General features: G+C 40.2%; 1 protein-coding gene across 1 annotated transcript in view; it reads right to left on the bottom strand.

The window, feature by feature from the left end:
- CCDC87 (coiled-coil domain containing 87) overlaps positions 1 to 11,768 on the bottom strand; it is a 53,269-nt gene extending 41,501 nt beyond the window's left edge. Inside the window, exons 1-6 of the mRNA XM_063446150.1 lie at positions 11,720 to 11,768; positions 9,542 to 9,724; positions 8,673 to 8,741; positions 5,726 to 5,868; positions 2,863 to 3,113; positions 1,407 to 1,650 (exon numbers count right to left, since the gene is read on the bottom strand). Of these exons, the coding sequence (XP_063302220.1) occupies positions 1,407 to 1,650; positions 2,863 to 3,113; positions 5,726 to 5,868; positions 8,673 to 8,741; positions 9,542 to 9,710 (876 nt within the window). The 5' untranslated portion in view covers positions 9,711 to 9,724; positions 11,720 to 11,768. The remainder of the gene's footprint in view (positions 1 to 1,406; positions 1,651 to 2,862; positions 3,114 to 5,725; positions 5,869 to 8,672; positions 8,742 to 9,541; positions 9,725 to 11,719) is intronic.
- Positions 11,769 to 18,970: the final 7,202 nt, after the last annotated feature.

Below are 18,970 nucleotides of genomic sequence, written 5' to 3'. Positions count from 1 at the left end.
TAAAAATGCTGAAGAAAAGAAAATGGCAGGTACCACAAAGAAACAGAAAGTTGAGCTTGGGAAAAAGAAGAAACCGAAGGTCAAACAGAGGATCAAAATCGACAAGAAAAAGCTCCTGAAGGAGATGTAGCATATCCAATTCCCTATGGGCTTATTTTATGATTAATTACGTACATATAAAGTAATGTCAGTTTTGATGTCTCCTTTTCTCCCTCTAGCTCTAAACATTGATTCTTCTATCTTAAACTAGTGTCCCCTCCTATGGCCCATCTCCCTACTTCTAAACCTGGTCACCACTACTATTCATGAACTGAGTCCTCTCCTGCTCTACATCATCAGTGGGCTACCTCTAACCCTGGACACCACATGTGCATTTTTAGATAGGATAGGCATAAATATGGTCATTGACATGAAGGGAAGAGGTAGGACATGAAAAGCCATTCCTACAGAGGGTGCCAAATTTGCATCCAGGTGTCACAGACCCTTTGCTCATTCCTGCTCTCTTTGGTATCATGGTAAATATAATAATTTTCACATTGTCCCTTATAATCAAACCAATTACTTCTTTGGAGAATTAACATACAGATTAGTGATACATTTTGCGCCATAGAAGCAGCGTCAGAGATATTCGTTCAACTCATCCCAAACGGGATGGTGTGGCCAAAGTGGGTGATGTTGCGAAAAGCAGCTAAACACAGAACAAGGTCAAAACCTATCATTGCACTTAGTTTTGTGTGACTAAATAGCATTTATCCCATTGCAGTCTATAAAAAAGTGTTAATTAGGTAGATGAGTTTATCTCATAACAGAATCTTGCTCATTCTGCGATATGTTTATGCGACATGCCCATGTTTAAGCGCTTGAGTATTGCATATCTCCATATACTTAGCATTTACAACTTGGTACAATAATATAAAGTCTGGTTAGGTTTATTTATCAAAATAAGATAGGACTGGAGCTGTAAATGCATTCAAACATGTGGCTTCTAAAGGGGCGACCATAAAGGAAAACAGATCAAATATATTAAAAGACATCTTCCAAATACTTTATGAAAATCGAAAAACGACTTCTGCCATTGACAATGTTGTCTGGAAACCATAGAAAGACAAATTCTGTAACATTGCAATACATCATCAAATTATATTTATAAAAAGAAAAAAAAGTTGGCGAGCACTCCTCATAGTGAAAATAATATCTCTTCATTGGCAATCTAAAACAGCATCGCATCTACTGTGTGTCTTTATTTTTCATAGGGAGCACCGGATAACTTTTATTTCTAAGTGGATACTATTCCTGAACCTGGGTCCTTGCACCCTTACCTTAAATAAGGAGGGCGCTCTCCCAGACTGCATTGCTTCAAATTATGCATCTGTCTTGATAAATGAATAAACAAATGATACAATTACCTGCATTAAGTCTATATCTTTCTGTAGTTTTTGAGGGCTCTTTTTAGGTCTGCCAAGCCTTACAAAGTAGGCCATGGTGAAATGTGGGTTGATGCTTCCATAGTAAGTGCTTTTCTTGTTTGTATGTTCAGGAAAATTAGATTTATTGGGCAATATTTCTTCAGTTTCTCGCTGTGTTAAGTCTTGTCCTTCCAATTCTTTTATTTCAGCGATCAAGTAATGTTGGGCTGAAATCAGATTAAAGCTGAAGACAAAATCAGAATTTGTTTCATTTCTAATGTGATATACCATCAATATTAACAGTATAGTCCCTAATCCTTCCTGTAGCCTGCAATGCTTGGTGTAACTGTACTCTGTATGTGAGCATTATTCCCACATACAAACATTATGTGTTAATACATTTGTCATTTTCGGAAGTTGCATTCTCAAACATCCAAAAGTGAAATATTTCTAGTTAAATCTCTTTGTCATACCTATTATATGTCATACCTATTATATGTCATACCTATTATATGGCATACCTATTATATGTCATACCTATTATATGTAATAAATATATTTCTATTTCTATGCTGAAATGTAAGAACCTGTCCTGAAATATTATAAAATAAAGGATACTGTAAAATCTCTCCAATATTTTTGTAAAGACTTTATTTGAAGCACTATACAATAAAACGCATGGAAATGATTAGTGATTTGAGCTTGCACTTAGATTATCAAGAAGGCAACATAAACATGTTTTATTAAACAGTTGATCTCTAAGCATTATCTCCCAATGTTTCTGTAACAGGTGAATGAATAAATAAAAATGAAAACATTTTTGACTGTAGCTGAACAGCAATGTATATATATGAAGCTGCTATTTTATCCTATGTTTATGCACCATCTATACACCCATATTTCAAATATATGGTATGCATGTTTTAAAAAAAACAACACCACCACAAAAAGAACAGAATAATAAAGGGATTAAGTTATGTGAATGGACAATCCTTCATGATGCACATGGGATTATTTACCAGCAAGGAAATTGCAGATTTCAGATCAAAATAAACAAGCTGGAAAAGTAGGTGAACTAGCACCCCGTTAGAGAGCATACCTTAAATCACATGGTTTTGTGTGGACAAACGATAAGGTTGACAAAACGTTAACTCCTCCCTTTATAAACCATAGGAAAAATACTAAGATTACGTAGTCCCTACTATATCTTTTGATGGGTTAGAATTTCACAGAAAATTCCAATACAGCCAATCTGAGTATGTTATAAAGATTTATGAAATACTCATTTTGGATATGGCGCGACAGAGCCATTTTAAACAGTAAAACTCTTGAATAGCTAGACCATCAGTGGACGGAAATCTATCTACTCTCCTCCGACACCAAAACAAAATCAGGGAGATCTATTCACCCCATCCCACCTGCTTTCTGCGTCCACGGATTAAATATAAGAACTTACAATTTGGAGCAATCAAGTAATAGCTGTGCTTTCAACCGTGTTAGATTGGCTTCTTCTGAGAAAACAGACTGGGTTTTATTCCACTCCATTTTTTTCAAATAATAAATAAATAGTTGCTCTGAAACAATCAAGATGTGGCTGATGAGTCGTCGGTGTAGTTTCTGCTTTTCCTGAGCAGTTAGTAATGTGCTGCATAAGACATGAGGGATATTATCACATGTAGTTATCACTTCGCCAAGGATAATTTCCTCCTAGGGACAGTTAGAAAAAGATAAAATGTGAGTTTATTTTTGAATAATTAAAAAAGACATATGCATACACATTAATAAATTGTTATGTGTCCTAATTAGTGTTATCAGATCAACCATGCTTTCCTGTATTACCACTATATACTGATGGACAACACATGCAAAGTGCTGCCATGCAGGTATACCAAAAGAAAAAAAATGTAAAACAATATAATGGAAAGAGGAAAGCTCAACACTTAATGAGAGGGATCCCCTTAACCCTCACCCAGGAGCGCCCATTCAAACGGGGTTTCGTGCCCTTTCTCCTGATTGGGCGGCAAAACCCCTCTCCTCCCCTAGTGCCGATTTGTGCACAGGGGTTTTGCCTCCAGAACTAGGTGTTGTCCAGTTACTGGGGGTAGGGGGAGAAAGGGTTAATCCCTGGGCCAGTTTCTCGCAGCTGGTGGAAGATGCAGTGGGGTTCCCCTATCGGTTCCCCTGTTCCAGCTAGGTAGCGGTCCCTGTAACGGAGGTAACCGTTCGGGTTGCCAGAGAGGTCCGTTACAGCAGGGGTGGAGAATTTCTGCAGATCAGTAAATCCCCCATACTTCTACTAGCCAGTAATCTAAACTACTGATACACTTATGACAAAATAAAAAGATATGACAAAAATAAACTTAGCAGCTGGGAAAAATTTAAAACTGCAGGCCTGTGTTTCACAGGCAAATGGGGATACTGTTTGAGGAATATGTTTAATCTAGAGGCTTCCTTGTGCATCCCATAAACCATTGTCATCTCATTCAGGAGAGAGTCTAGGTCAATCCCCAGTCACTAAAAGGGGTACACCCAGGGAGTCTGACTGAAGAGAGAGGCTGGCTGAACTCTCCTGGCTGGGTCTTTTCAAAAAGTGGGCTGGTGAGCATAACATAAAACAGTAAACCTTAAAAAAGGAGAATATGGCCACAGCCAGTAGGACAGGAAAAAATACTGTTGAACCTTTCTGGTAGGAGACGTATTTAAGGCTTTTATTTCCTGGTCCAAACAGCCAAATGTGTGAAGCTAACCCTATTGTAATATTGCCATAGATTAAAAAGGAAATTACATTTCAAGACATTTAGTGATTTATTTTGGAATTAAAAAATAAAATTACTGTTGTTTTTTTTTCAACAAATGAAAATTGCACTGTAGACCTCATTAGGCATGTAGTGTGTAATACCAGGTGCTAAAAATATATATGGTGCAGCTAGTAACACAGTGGAATAAATCACAAAAAAACTCCACTGTTACAATAAATACAACAAATAGGTAGTGAACAGCGCACCACACCACACAGCAGTATATAAGCAATATGTGCAAGCACTTCAAACCAAATATATCATACTGTGCGATATACACCACTTATATGTGTGTACCAAAAAGTGTGTGGTACACTTTTGTGTGGTAAAAAGTGTGTGGTACCACTTATATGTGTGGTAAAAAGATACATATATAAAACACTGTACCATAAATAAAAATGTTGGTGCCACTGCAAATGACAGGGACAAAAACTCTCCTAGGGGAACATGAGGCCACCCCAAATTCGGACTCGTGAGGTGCGGGGGTTGCTCGGCACTCAGCATTATGGGAAGATTCAGTACAGAAGTTCCGGCGTATTACCTGCAGTGCGAGCCGGAATTTTCTTACGCAAGATGCTACTAATGCTCTATGCTCTAGTATTTTCCCGCATGGATTATTGTAACCCTCTCCTAATTGGTCTTTCCAAAAGCCGTATTGCCCCGCTACAGTCTGTAATGAATCCTGCCGCAGACTGATTTTCCTCTCTAGTCGGTCCTCTCACACCTTACCCCTCTGTCAGTCCTTACATTGCCTTTCTGTATACTATAGAAGTTAATTCAAAGTGCTAACCCATACCTATAAAGCACTGAACAATTCTAGCCCCTCTTATATCTCTTCACAGATCCATAGGTATGCCCCTTCTCGGTCTTTCCGCTCTGGCCGTGACCTTCTCCTGTCCGCCACTCGCACTTGTACGGCCAACTCACACTTGCAGGACTTCTCGCGGGCGGCTCCCTTCCTATGGAATAGCCTGTCTACCCTCATCAGACTCTCCCCTAGTCTTCAATCATTTATGAAGTGCCTTAAAACCCATCTCTTTAAGAAAGCTTATGGCCCCCCAGAGTAACCTCTTCTTCACATCCCTGTCTCTTGCTCTCTCCTATAGGGCAGCGCTTTACTCTCTCCTCCAGCTCTGCTTCACTCCCACCTTATTTGATTGATATTCCTGTACTAATGTGTTTTATACCCCACTTCCTATAGACTGTAAGCTCGTTTGAGCAGGGCCCTCTTCAACCTATCGTTCCTGTAAGTTTCCATGTTATTGTCCTATTTATAGTTAAATCCCCCCTTTTATAACATTGTAAAGCGCTACGGTATCTGTTGGTGCTATATAAATGGCAATAATAATACTAATAATAATAATAATAATAATATTGTATAGCGCTGCGGAATCTGTTGGCGCTGTATAAATGGCAATAATAATAATAATAATATACCGCTGTGTGGCGATTGCACTGTTCACTACCTATTTGTTGTATTCAATACAAAATGCTTTAATAGACAGTCGAGTTGATACCTACAAATGCTTTCTGCACTTCCGTCAAACCAATATTGAGTGCAGATATTTTATGCAGCCTCCGTTTAACCAGGTCACGCACAGTGTTTGCTGACATTTTTGAAAGATCCTCCATGAATGGTGAAAGTGCGCACATGTAGGCATCATCTGTATAAGCATGAAACAAAAGCACGCAAGACAAATTAAAGTTTACTTAATATTTTAAATTTAAAACAAATGGGGCTTCTCATAAAAACATAGGTATTCACAAGTTACAGCTGATTTTCAAGCTTATTTTTCAATGAGCAAAGACAATTCCCCTTTAAAGATGGGAAACCATCATTAGAATTGTAGTTTAAGAACATTTGATGATGTATGTTTTTTGCAAAAATGTAAAAAAGAACCACACTCAAATCCCATGAAGTAAAGGGTGCTAAAACTGGACCATGGGCCAGCACCAGCCCAGAGAACTAAATACCAGTGGTAGAAAAAGGATCAAGCGGTACAACGACCCTATCAGGGGTAGAAACGTTGCGGTGTCTTACTTGTTCCAATAAACATATATGAAGATATTGGAATGCCTGGATCCTCTGTCTACCACTGATGATCTATGTTTTGACCACTCCTGACATAACGTTATGTGCAATTAGGGATTCCTAGTGAGGTGGGGAAGGTCAGCATGTTATTATTCCACCATCACAAGTGGAGATGGCAATATAAACAATGGAACTGGCTTTTAAAGCATGGGTCATTTTGCCTGGGTCGGGCTTGACAAAAAACTTGGCCAGGTCTATTTTGATAGTGGGATAAAAATTTACTTGAAATACACCTATTAATGTTGCTGAGACACTACTATGTTGATCATCTACTACTTGGACGAGCAGTGACCCCTTATGTTCTTCCCCCAATTTGTGCAGCCAGGGAGTAATGATGATTGTAAATGATGATTGACAGTAAAGGAGGAGACTATATTTAAAAGAAGGAGAACTACCACAACAAGAGGACATAGTCTAAAATTAGAGAGGCAAATGTTTAAAAATAATTTCAGGAAGTATTACTTTAGTGAAAGGGTAGTGGATGCATGGAATAGCCTTCCAGCTGAAGTGGTAGAGGTTAACACAGTGAATGAGTTTAAGCATTCGTGGGATAGGCATAAGGCTATCCTAACTATAAGATAAGGCCAGGGAATAATTAAAAGTATTTTGAAATATTGGGCAGACTAGATGGGCCGAATGGTTCTTATCTGCCGTCACATTCTATGTTTCTATGTTTCTAAAACTTGATCAGAGTTATTCTTATTTTTGTGATTTAAATCTTAATGGCAAAATTTAGGCTAACATAGCCAAACTATGACAATAGCTGATTTTTTTTTTTTGTAGTGCAATATTTTTGCTTAATATGTTCTTATTCTTTAATAAAATTAGCATTTAATGCAAAAAAAGAGAGTTTGGTGAATAGCCCTGCAGGTGTGCCTGTATTTCAGTACCATGCACAGAATCGTGGAAAAGCAAGGTTAACCAGTGCTGATGTTTTACATGAATATGATGGGTGTTTAGGATTTAACAGCCATTGGGGGCATAGTTCTAAAAGTGGTGCAATCAGCAGGAACGTTCCAGTGTTTCCATGGTGACTATTACATTTAAAATGTTTCCTTAAAATTGATCTTCTACATAGATCATCTGTGATGCTGTTAATTTGTGTAGAGTGATTAGAGCAGTGTCACACACAGTAAGGAAAGGAACACATAAAGAAATATCAGTTTGAAGTGACTGGACTTAATTCACAACCCCCACTATTCTTACAGCTATTTATAAATAAAATACTAAACTAAATAATGGGTAAGGAATGTAATGAGATCAAATGGAATTTAAACAAATAATAGTTCAAATATCTATGCAGCCATTACATTCAAACTATATCAAACTGCTCAAAACATTATTGTTTACATGAACTGGTATCTCTCACTATTAAATACATATTAAAGGACCACTATAGTCACCCAGACCACTTCAGCTCAATGAAGTGGTCTGGGTGCCAGGTCCCCCAGGTTTTAACCCGTCAGATGTAAACATAGCAGTTTCAGAGACAGCTTGACAGCCGCTAGAGGCGCTTCTGCGACGCTGAATGCGAAAATCAGTGTGCAGAACGTCCATAGGAAAGCATTGAGAAATGCTTTCCTATGGGCGTTTTTAATGCGCGCGTGGCTCTGGCTGCGCATGCGCATTCCGCTTCACTCGGGAGCTGACATCGGAGTGGGAGGAGAGGTCACCAGCGCCGAGGGAGCCTGGTGCTGGATTAAAGTAAGTAGCTGAAGGGGTTTTAACCCCTTCAGCCCAGCGGGAGGGGGGCCCTGAAGGTGGGGGGACCTAAGGGTTATATAGTGTCAGGAAAACAAGTTTGTTTTCCTGACACTATGGTGATCCTTTAAATGTTTTTTGCTATTTTCTGAATATAATGTATATAATGTATTCTTGAATAGTGCTTGAATAATGTACTGTAAAATGCAATTAAGAAGCAAACACAGATCAGTTCTGAGCTGGATTCATATTGTGGCAGACTGTTTGGACCCTCTTAGACTCTGTGCTTCAAACATCAACTCAGCTAATTTGTCACCTGCTAATTTAATATGGGCTTATTCACTAAATAGTGACTTGTCATGAATGGAGAAACAAACCGCAGAATTGAAGCTAAAATTGCCCAGGAGTAAATGCAACTGAGTCGTGGAGCATATATATTTCAGGCTAGAGTTTACAATTTGGCTTTAATTTCATCATAATTCTCTGTTTACCCCTAAAAATTAAAGTGCACAATGTTTATCTTCCAGTCGTAAAGCACTTACTAACTCCTACGGTTACTGGGGAGCAATGAAGGGGTTCAAACACAGAAGTGGAAAGTGTCCTAACCCCATCTTGATCCTTCATACAGATTGATGACCATGCATGTGGTGCCTTGTGCAAACATTTTAGTTTTACCTCTGCAAATACTTTCATCAACCACTTCCTTGTGGGCATTCTTGTCTGGAGCTTGTGTGATGGCAGCATCTAGATAGAGAATAAAAAATGTTTTTATAATGGATGAGCAGAACCCATTGTAGTTGTTATGGTGTATAAAGTCTTTGGGTGCTGTCTCCCTTGTTTGTGTCAAACAGTTTTAAAATGGTCCCCCAGCACATAACTCCTGGTCATTGTGCTGTGGCTCAGATAATGCATATGTTTTTAATGCTTGCTCAGCTTTGTCCATCTTCTTATTTCGTATTATAAAATGCAGGGCTTAATTATACTACAAAAGGAAAAATAACTATGGAGGGTGGGTAAATTGGCCCGTCTTAGGTGGCACCCCTGATCTAGGGGGTGGCGGGGGGGGGAGAGTTAGCCTGTGTGGAGCTGAGCACCTGTCCAGTAGTGCCCCTTTTCCAGGTACTATCCGTAGTGGGGTGGTGGGCCTGATCTGCCTTCTTGACAGTCTCAGACAATCCTATGGGAATCCTATGTGATTGGCTCAGATCATGACTTCTGATTATGTCAGCCAAGCAGGCAGATCAGGGGCAGAGCCAGCAGCAGACTAGAGTAAAGGTAAGATTATACTATATTTAGGGATGGCAAGTAGGAGTAAGGGGGCTAGACGGTGGTTTTAACACTATAGGGTCAGAATGTTTGTGTTCCTGACCCTATAGTGTTCCTTTAAGGCCAAAATAGCCAAAATGAAAGAAGAAGTGACTTGGAGAATGTTTCTAATTCACATATTTTGGACTCATTTTTAAAATTAACATTAGTGAATAACAGTGAACCCTAAAATGAGTAAAACATTTTGTATACATCAGTTAGCATTCTGGAATACAAACCTTTCTGCTCATCTAGTGAACGAACTGGAGTAGGAAACAAGGTAAGTGGTTGGAGGATATCATTGTACAGCTGACTTAATTTCTTAATATTAATTAGGTCTCCTGGCATAGGGTTTGACTGCTTTTTGATTTTCCGCAAAGAACTGAGATTTCCCTCTTGATTTAACATGTTTATAAATATATCTAAAAGACAAAGAAAAGAAAAATATACAGTTAAAAAAGACAATACTAATATTGGGTTCTTCAATCACTGGTATTGTCTGGGCAAATATTTGCAGACAGCTAGGATTACTGACAGTTCTGCCACCTAATCATTTTACCTGCTTTTATTTAACCCCTTCAGCTGCACTGTTAGGCAACCTTGCTACCAAGTCTGCCCTGGTGGCCCATCTATATTGAAGAGGTTATCACAGAAAAAGAGGGTGATTTTGTATTTATTTAGGCATTTATTTGTTTGTTAGCAAAGTATACTCTTATATACATTAGACACAAAAATCATGTCTGCAAATTAGATATTTAAAGCTCCTTTGGTCAGTGAATTCCACAACAGGCCACAAACTACTCCTACCTCACGCAGTGCTTTCATGATCATTTCCTCCACAGCCATTTTCTCTATCCCTTCTGCGCTCATATAGATCTGTGAGTGTAGGAACCCCCAACATCCAAAATAATAATTAATAGTAGTTCATTTCTCAGATGTTAATTAAAGCAGCACTGTCCCTTGTTAGCATACTTACTGACTCTCCCTTTTATATCTCTTGGAAACGAGTTATCTTCAACGCAAGTATGAAATATCGTGCAAGTACCATAAGCACCTATTGCACACTGCATGATAAAATGCCTGTTTTCATATGTCATCACAACCGCTGATGAGAAATGCCAAATTGTATGTGCAATGTATTTCCATTATTTTACCATTTTGTCCTAGCATCTAACTGCTGAAATAGCATTGTTTTAAAAGTTATGTGTAGAAGATAAAAAAAACACTTTTAAAGAAACACTTCTAGCACCATAACGCTGCAGTCTGCTGTAGTGGTTATGGTGCCAGGAGTGCCTCGTTGCCTTCCCACGGTAAGTAGCCAAACATTTTTAGTACTGTTTGACAACTTACCTGAGTCTCATTAGTGCCCATAACTATATACCCTGCTTCTTGTATTCTTTTTAAGGAGAGAATGGTTAGCTATAGCTATGCAGGACTGCGATCATAAGCTGATAGTGTTAGTTGATCACTCCTAGCCTACAAGCATGTTCCTGGATCAGTTGTGCATATCTTTATAGTGACATCTGATTTCTCCTGCAGGAGGAGACCGGATGTGATGTGGGAGTTTGAAGAAACATTTCAAAATGGCTTTGACTTCTTACCGTGGGATGGCGCCAGGACACTCCTGCACCATAACTACTACAGGGCTCTGTGTGTAGTGGTTTTGGTTTGTGGAGTGTTCCTTTAATGGGATACTTTAGTTAAAACATACATTTTCATATAAGTACTCATTCACAAATAAATCTTAGAGGTTAAAGAAATGATGTGATAAGGGATTTTAAGTGACAAGAAGTGAAAAATGACAAGTAAAATAAATAATATAAATGTAAAGTAAAGATAAAATGATGGTGTGACATAGTGTTATTTGTGTGGATAGATGACATAGGGCTAGGGTTTTACTGACTTTAAATAGGCTCAAAGTAGCTGTTTTACTGCTAAATATCACTACTCTATGCAGTGGGGAGGTTTGTGAATAGAGTTGCCCTGCATTGTGTACAAGAAAGTTATTGTAAATAATTATAATAAGTAAATAATTATAAAAGTCATAGCAAATAGTAATATTCGTGTTACTGAGTGTAAACACCCAAAACAATTCACTTTGGGAAAAGTTGAACATTTGTTCTGGCAATCATACACACATCATCAAACTAGTTAAATATATGTTGTTGTTTTTTTGTTTTGTTTTTTTATTCTGGAAACAGTATTCTTGACAGGTTAATGGCTACAATACTATAGGGTACGTCACCGTGAGGATTTCCAGTGATACATTCACTGATCCCCACATCCTTTAGAGCAGCAGAGAGACTGGGAGGGTGCGGCACACACGGGGTTAATGGGTCCCTCTTCCGAATTAATGCATGATATCGGTTGATATGATAGCTGGGAGAGATCACCGGTACTGGCTGCTTAGTACATACCCGGATGTTCTCGCTGGTTTTATGGACCGGGGCCTGATAGTCCTTCCATAGGCTGGAGCGAGCAGAGCGTCCGTTGCTAGGCAACCGCTAACAGTGGCAGGACGGCCCTACATACAGGCCCAAGTAAATAAAACTTCACATTACAGCATTTAAACTTCACTGCTTTTCTTTTTTTCAACACAATTCGTAGGATTTAGTGTTTTTTTTTTTAATTATATATATATTTTTTTTATTAGTGTTTTGTTATAGCAGGACACACAAACACTATATTAACAATGGCTGGACCAGCTTTATTGACATTATTTCTACAAATGCATATAAAAGCTTCTATTTTGGATATTCAGACAAACAGCTCTTGGTACCTAGTTGCATTTGACATGGCTTTCTTGATCATAGCATGAGATCAAGGAAAATAGAACTTATTAAATGTTGCATTGGAGAGAAGGAATGGAAAGTAACGTATACTATTATGACTAATATTGGGTTTATTTTTTATGGGTTTTTTTTAACAATCTTTAATATAGAAATGTTTATACATGAAGAAATTTCAGGGGAAAAGAATCAGGAAAGTGTCACGGTGCTTCTTATTATATACTCACTGACAGACACACACACACAGAAACTCACTGACAGACATACACTCACTCACTGACAGACACACACAAACACACACACAGACACTTACTGACAAACATACACACTCACTGACAGACAGACACACAAACACACACTCACTGACAGTCATACACTCACTCACTGACGGACACACACTCACTGACAGACACACACACAGAAACTCACTGACATACATACACTTACTCACTGACAAAAACAAAAACACTCACTGACAGACAAACACTCACTCACCGACAGACACACGCCCACTCACTGACAGACACACACACACACACACACACACACACAGACACTCCCTGACAGACATACACTCACTGACAGACACACACACACAGACACTCACTAACAGACATACACTCACTCACTGACAGACACACACACACACACTGACAGTCAAACACTCACTAACACACCTCACTCCTCCAGCCTGCTGTTTAGTATGACGGGGCCGGAATGACGTCATATTCCAGCTACCGGCATCATAGAGGGCGCGCGAGGGAGGAGTGAGCGGCTGCAAGAACAGCCTCCCTTGCCGCCTGGCTTAAACTTCCCCCTCTCTTTCGGACGCTTACTGGCATTTGTTGGCAGAGCAGGCACCTGCCATCAAGGTAAGCAGGTGCATGCTCTGCCTCACCTAGCACATCTTTGGGGTGGCTGCCCCCAGCGAATGCCTAGTTGGCCTAATGGTTGTGCCGGCCCTGGAGATGATGTATGTTCCTCAGAGAGATGCATCAAATTATTGTGTCTCTATGAAAAGATGTTCATTGGAGCAGAGCAATGATTTGTACATGTGCACTAGCCTCACAATGCTTTTGGATTGGCTGAGATCAATAAGATTAGGCAACCGCTGGGGGACCAGTGCCGCAATGGAGTAGAGGTGAGTAATTTTACTTTTTTATCGTAGTAGAACACTATAGTGTTAGGAACACAAATGCTATGGTTTTCCTTTAATAACAGGGGTTGTTTGAGAGGAAAAGCATTCACTAGAGAAGCTGACAAAAATAAGGGAAGACTGGACCTGGACACTTTGCGTAGTGGTGGTATAGTAGCCAAAAAGGTTCATCCAAGGCATGATTTTGTTCTATCTGTCTAGAAAGAGATAGATCATATAAAACTGCGAGAGAAGTGTGGTATGTGGGACACCGTTAATGTCTGAAATACGCAAAAAGTTTATATTTAGAAGCAGGCTGTAGTGATTATGGTGACAAGAGTTCCCTGTGGTGCCTTCCCAGTGTAGGTAGTCAAACTGTTTAAGAACAGTTGGACAAATCACATGGGGTCTGCTGGGCGTCTGACACTGCTTCCTCTTCAGTTGGGAGCTTCAGCTACAGAGCGTGTATAGCTGTAACCCTTAGCCAATGATCTGGCCCTGCACTGCAGGACTTGACTCTGGAGAGCAAATTGAAGCTCCTTGCAGGAAGAGGAGATGTCAATATGGGCCCCTGGTAAGTGAAATAAACTTGGAAGGCATCAGGGCACTCCCGGCACCATAACAATTTACCATCCTTGCTCCCAAAGCAAATTTTCTGTACAAATAAGTGACATACTTCTTTGTGAAATCATGTCTCTTACCTGCCACCCATTTATCAATGCCTCCCAACCTTCTCAATTTTGTGGGCACAGACCCGACTTTCGGGTCTTATCCCGCCACCCCCCCTTAGTTCCCTGCTGTCCCGCTTTTGGGAACACCAGTAAACTGTCCCCAGGAATCCTAACACAAGGTCATCCGTAGACACTCTCATGCTATGTTTAGGGCACTAGGACCATGCAAGGAACACTGTTTTAGTGCTCCCTGCAGGATCTGTTCTCCAGTCCCTTTATTGATCTTTTAGCCCCCTTGTGTTTTTCTTACTATCCCCAGCCCATTTCTGTGTCTCTTACATCCCCAGACCCCTTGTGTGTCTCTTACTCCACCTAGCCCTTTTGTGTCTATTTCTCTACTCAAGCTCTTTTGTGTGTCTCTTATTTCCCCCAGCCCCAATTTATACACAATTTGCTTAGCAATATTTTTTTTTTATTTCAAACTTGATTCATTTCGTTTTGTCCTGTATATGGGAATATCTCACATTTCTAGGACTATAATCAGTTATAAAAATGGCATGTCAAACAAGGCGATAATTACTTTATTCAAGCAAAAGTTTACTGGTGTTCATTAACTGAGCACTGGATTGAGGTGAAACGAAAAATTCAAGACAAAACTGAGGCTAAAATAGCCGATTTGGAAACTTAGAAATTAAGTCAGTAATAGTTACTCTTTGGTTGTTTTTATATACGTTTTGCAGTTCGCTCTTTGAAAAACTGCATCACTAAGAGATCTGCCTACTTTGTAAAGCACACTTACAATTTTGACAAATTCATTTACAGGGTACATATGTTATGCAAAAGAAGACTTCATGGACTTTTACAAATTTTTAGCATTTTGAGTCTTTTCTGTCTATGCCATTCTGTGAGGCAAAGGAAGTATGTGACAGCCAGGCTTGGTAAATTGTGACCAGCAGCTGTTCTATCGAGATGTTCCTACATGCTATACTCTTAAACTCTATAACTCTAGCTGGGGTAATGGTTTACTCAACTTACATTTTCATACAGGCCTCCGATTCACCTAACGATACCTAAGTGTTTTCTACCTCATGATTATGCAATTGAAACACTACCACTATCTAATGCTATCTAATGCTACTCCACCTTGTTTTATCTTCTCTTATCAAAAGAATTGTGCACTGTAACTCCATGCCATGCCTATGTACCACTATGTATAATTATATATGTATGCTGATGCTGTCGTGGCACCACAAACTTGCTTGTAACCTCCCGCACTACAAAAAAACAAAAATATACATGGCCTCTCTGGGCTTCCACAGCTTGGAAAGTCAATGCTCTTAATATTATAATGAGTTTTGTCTGTCTTCAAATGTTTTGTACAACACATATTATTGAAATCTAGCACTTTTCAAAACAATGTACATTTACCTGTATCATATCGAGTGTAGATTATTTTATTTATTTTTTTAAATAGATTTTTATTAAAGCATTTTTTTCAATATACAACAAATGTACTAGACCTAAGAATCAAATTCATATATAATACAACAAACAAATAAATGATTACATGACACCTTTTTTTTCAATTTTCAATTCTTTATTTTTATTGTGCTTTGAGTAAGAAATAACATATAAGCTCTTGGTGCACCAATAGCATTCCTCGAGCACAGTTTCAAGCATAGCATTTGGAACAATACGATTAACGGCACATTTTTTTTTAAACATTACAGTAGTGTTGGTTAGATCAGGATAATTAGTGTAATTGACACGACTGAAACAGGTAATGAACATGCTGAGTTGTTAGATCATCCTAACAGACTAGGGAATTGAAACAGGGAAAAAACATGGTTGTTCAACATTTAGCAGGGATTGTTCAGTTAGGCTAGGCCTCAAACTCTGCTTATACGATTGATTATTATATTTGCATGAAAGGTGTCACCGTTTTGCATGGGCTAGTGATGGCAGATATATTTCATGCTGTGAAATACAGTATATTTTGCAATGCCATGACAGCAGGGCAAACCGAGATAATCATACAGTTTTACATTGTCATGGTATATAGAAGCAATGCACAGTTTTATATTTTAGTGTCGCTCTCGCAACGTAGGTACATCGCTGTCCTGCATAGTGCCAGTGATATTAATTAGTAACAACAAGAAAGAATGTAAGCAGGGGGTGAGTGGTTGCTCAATCTAGTATTTTGAACAGGCTCAATCTAATTGGTTCAGTTCGGTTAATTGTTGCAGCATGCGTGTATGGCAAGTGTGTGTTACAGGGTTGTAGCTTGTTGTGCAGATTAGTTACAAGCCGTGGGATAGTGTCCGGCTCGGCCATCTTGTAATGTAGGTAGGGTTACAACACATTTCCTATTGTCTGGTGTAGTAGGATATCGTGTAAGACTTTTGGTGTGTGTTGTGGGGGATACCTTTGAAGTGAGCCTGGACAGTGTCACTAGTGTTGCCAGCTAGGTTATCTGATTATGAAGAGAGGCAGGTTTAAGCATATAATTATTAGATTTACACGGTAGAGCCTTGCAGGGCATTAGACATAGGTAGAGTCCTCATTGTGGAAATACCACCGCAACCAGTGATGTAGAATTATTAAAAAACCTTTATTAAACCTGTATTAAATTTCTCCATTAACTCCATCTAACTTCATTATATGACAGATTTTCCTAACAGCATTTAGAATATTAGACAGAGAATGTATTTTCTAGAAGAATATGAATAACACCGGAATTATCAAGTTCCTGTAATATGTAACAATGTATACCATAGCTAGCCCATGCTAATGAAATGTCCATTCTCTAAAAAGCCTGAGAAACTAACCTTGAAGCTAAAACGGTGCCAAGTACTCAAAATGGCTGGCTGCCAGATTCCCCCTCCCATCGAGTGAGCCTCGTGCTAAAGAGCAATGGCGACTGAATCTCAGTCTCATCCTTGTCAGAAATGACGACATCCCATGATGGGAGGATGCCCCACTAGCCACTCAAACCCCTAAGCCAATTACTAATATAGATGGGAGGGCATTTAACTTACCACTTAATACATAGACCAATTAATGATGTTTATTTGTTGTTATCTTGATATTCTATGATGATGTAATATTGCCTTTAAAAGGGTCTGCATACCCACTTTTGGACCAGATGCCATAAAATTTTCTGAAGTTATTTTAACCTGAACTGCATGTGTCAGTGTGAATTTACTTCTGCGTATACGCAATTTAATCATCTCAGATTTGGACAGGAACAGATAGTCATTCAAACATATTTGTTTGCTTAAAATAATCTATATCACCAGCACAAGGCACAATGATATAAGAGAAAAAAAAAAAAAAAAAAAGAAAAATTGTGGAATCAAACTGAAAACATTCTGTCACCAACAGTCACTAGTGGAGTAAGTATGAGCAATATGATTAGTTACTCATCGCTAGTGGCAAGTGTCCCGTTTAACCAACGCCTGCCTGTGGTATTGCACAGTCCCGTTGAGGCTCCCATGTGTTATTCCTTTGCGTTGGGTTGTCAGTCGGAGGTAGCCGTCTTGATGCCTCTGATCCTGGTCGTTGAGGCTGGCTGTGATGTTTAGCTGTCCCCCTTGTCGCAGCCCTCTGCTCAGTCCCAGGTCTGGGTCGTCTCACGGAAACCTGCCGGTCTGATGTGCTTTGCTTGGGTATGCTGCTGGGGTTGTGGGGTTGCTTGGTATTGTCCTTACTGCGTTTGTGGATGCGGGTGTGAGTATCTGGGTCGGCGTGGCCAGTTTCCCGCCTCTTCTTGTATCGGGGCTGGAGTGGCTGGACCCAGGGCCGGATTAACATAGGGGCTGATGGAGCTGCAGCTCCAGGCCCAGGCCCATGGAATAGGCCCATTTAAAAAAAAAAAATAAAAAAATTCTAACTTTTTTTTTTTTTTAACATACTACTCTTAGCTGGTACCTCTGACTGGTATTTTAAGGCACAGCCAGTATTTAAGGCTGCCTGGCCAAGACGGTATTGCAGTAATACCGGCAATACAAATGCAAATATTTTTCTCAGTATAAACGGAGATTACTCTGCAATACCAGCACTGGCCAGTAGGGGTCACTGTGTATGGAGAGAGACAGGGATAGGAAGTTACAGCATCTCCCTGCCTCTCTCTACTCACTGATCTACGGGGGAGCAGCTACACAGCACAGAGAGTCCAGACAGCAGCCTCCAGCCTGCAGAGACAGACTACAGCTCAGATATGTGAGGGATGGGGGGAAAGGCAGCAGGGAGACATGGGGACACTGAGAGACAAGGGGACACTGAGACACTAGGCGACACTGGGAGATGTGGGGACACTGAGACACTTGGGGACACTGGGAAACATGGGGACACAGACACTAGGAGACATTGTGAGACATGGGGACTCTGAGACACATCGGGACACGGTGTCTCCATGTCTCCCAGTGTCCCCATGTCTCCCAGCCAGTGTCCCTAGTGTCTCAGTGTCCCCATGGCTCCCAGTGTCCCCTAGTCTCCTAGGGTCCCCTAGTCTCCCTGTTTCCCCATGTCTCTCAGTGTCCCCATGTCTCCCAGTGTCCCCATGTCTCAGAGTGTCCCCAAATGTCTGTGTCCCCATGTCTCCCAGTGTCCACATGTCTCCCAGCCAGTGTCTCAGTGTCCCCATGTCTTCCAGTGTCCCTATGTCTCCCAGCCAGTGTCCCTATGTCTCCCAGCCAGTGTCCCTAGTGTCTGTGTCCCCATGTCTCCCAGTGTCCTCAAATGTCTGTGTCCCCATGTCTATGTCCACAAGTGCCCCCATGTCTTCCAGTTTCCCCAAGTGTCTGTGTCCCCATGCCTCCCAGCCAGTGTCCCTAGTGTCAGTGTCCCCTAGTCTCCAAATGTCTCAGTGTCCCCATGTCTCCCAGTGTCTGTGTACCCATGTCTGTGTCCCTAGTGTCTGTGACCCCATTTCTCCCAGTGTCCCCAAATGTCTCAGTGTCCCCATGTCTGTATCCACAAGTGCCCCCATGTCGCCAAGCGTCTCAGTGCCCCCATGTGTCTCAGTGTCACAGCAGTGTCCAATGAAGCAGGAAGTCAATGGGTGGGGTAAAA

The sequence above is a fragment of the Pelobates fuscus genome, chromosome 3 (assembly GCF_036172605.1).
Source record: "Pelobates fuscus isolate aPelFus1 chromosome 3, aPelFus1.pri, whole genome shotgun sequence".
NCBI lineage: Eukaryota > Metazoa > Chordata > Amphibia > Anura > Pelobatidae > Pelobates > Pelobates fuscus.
This window is presented reverse-complemented; position numbering and strand designations above follow the sequence as displayed.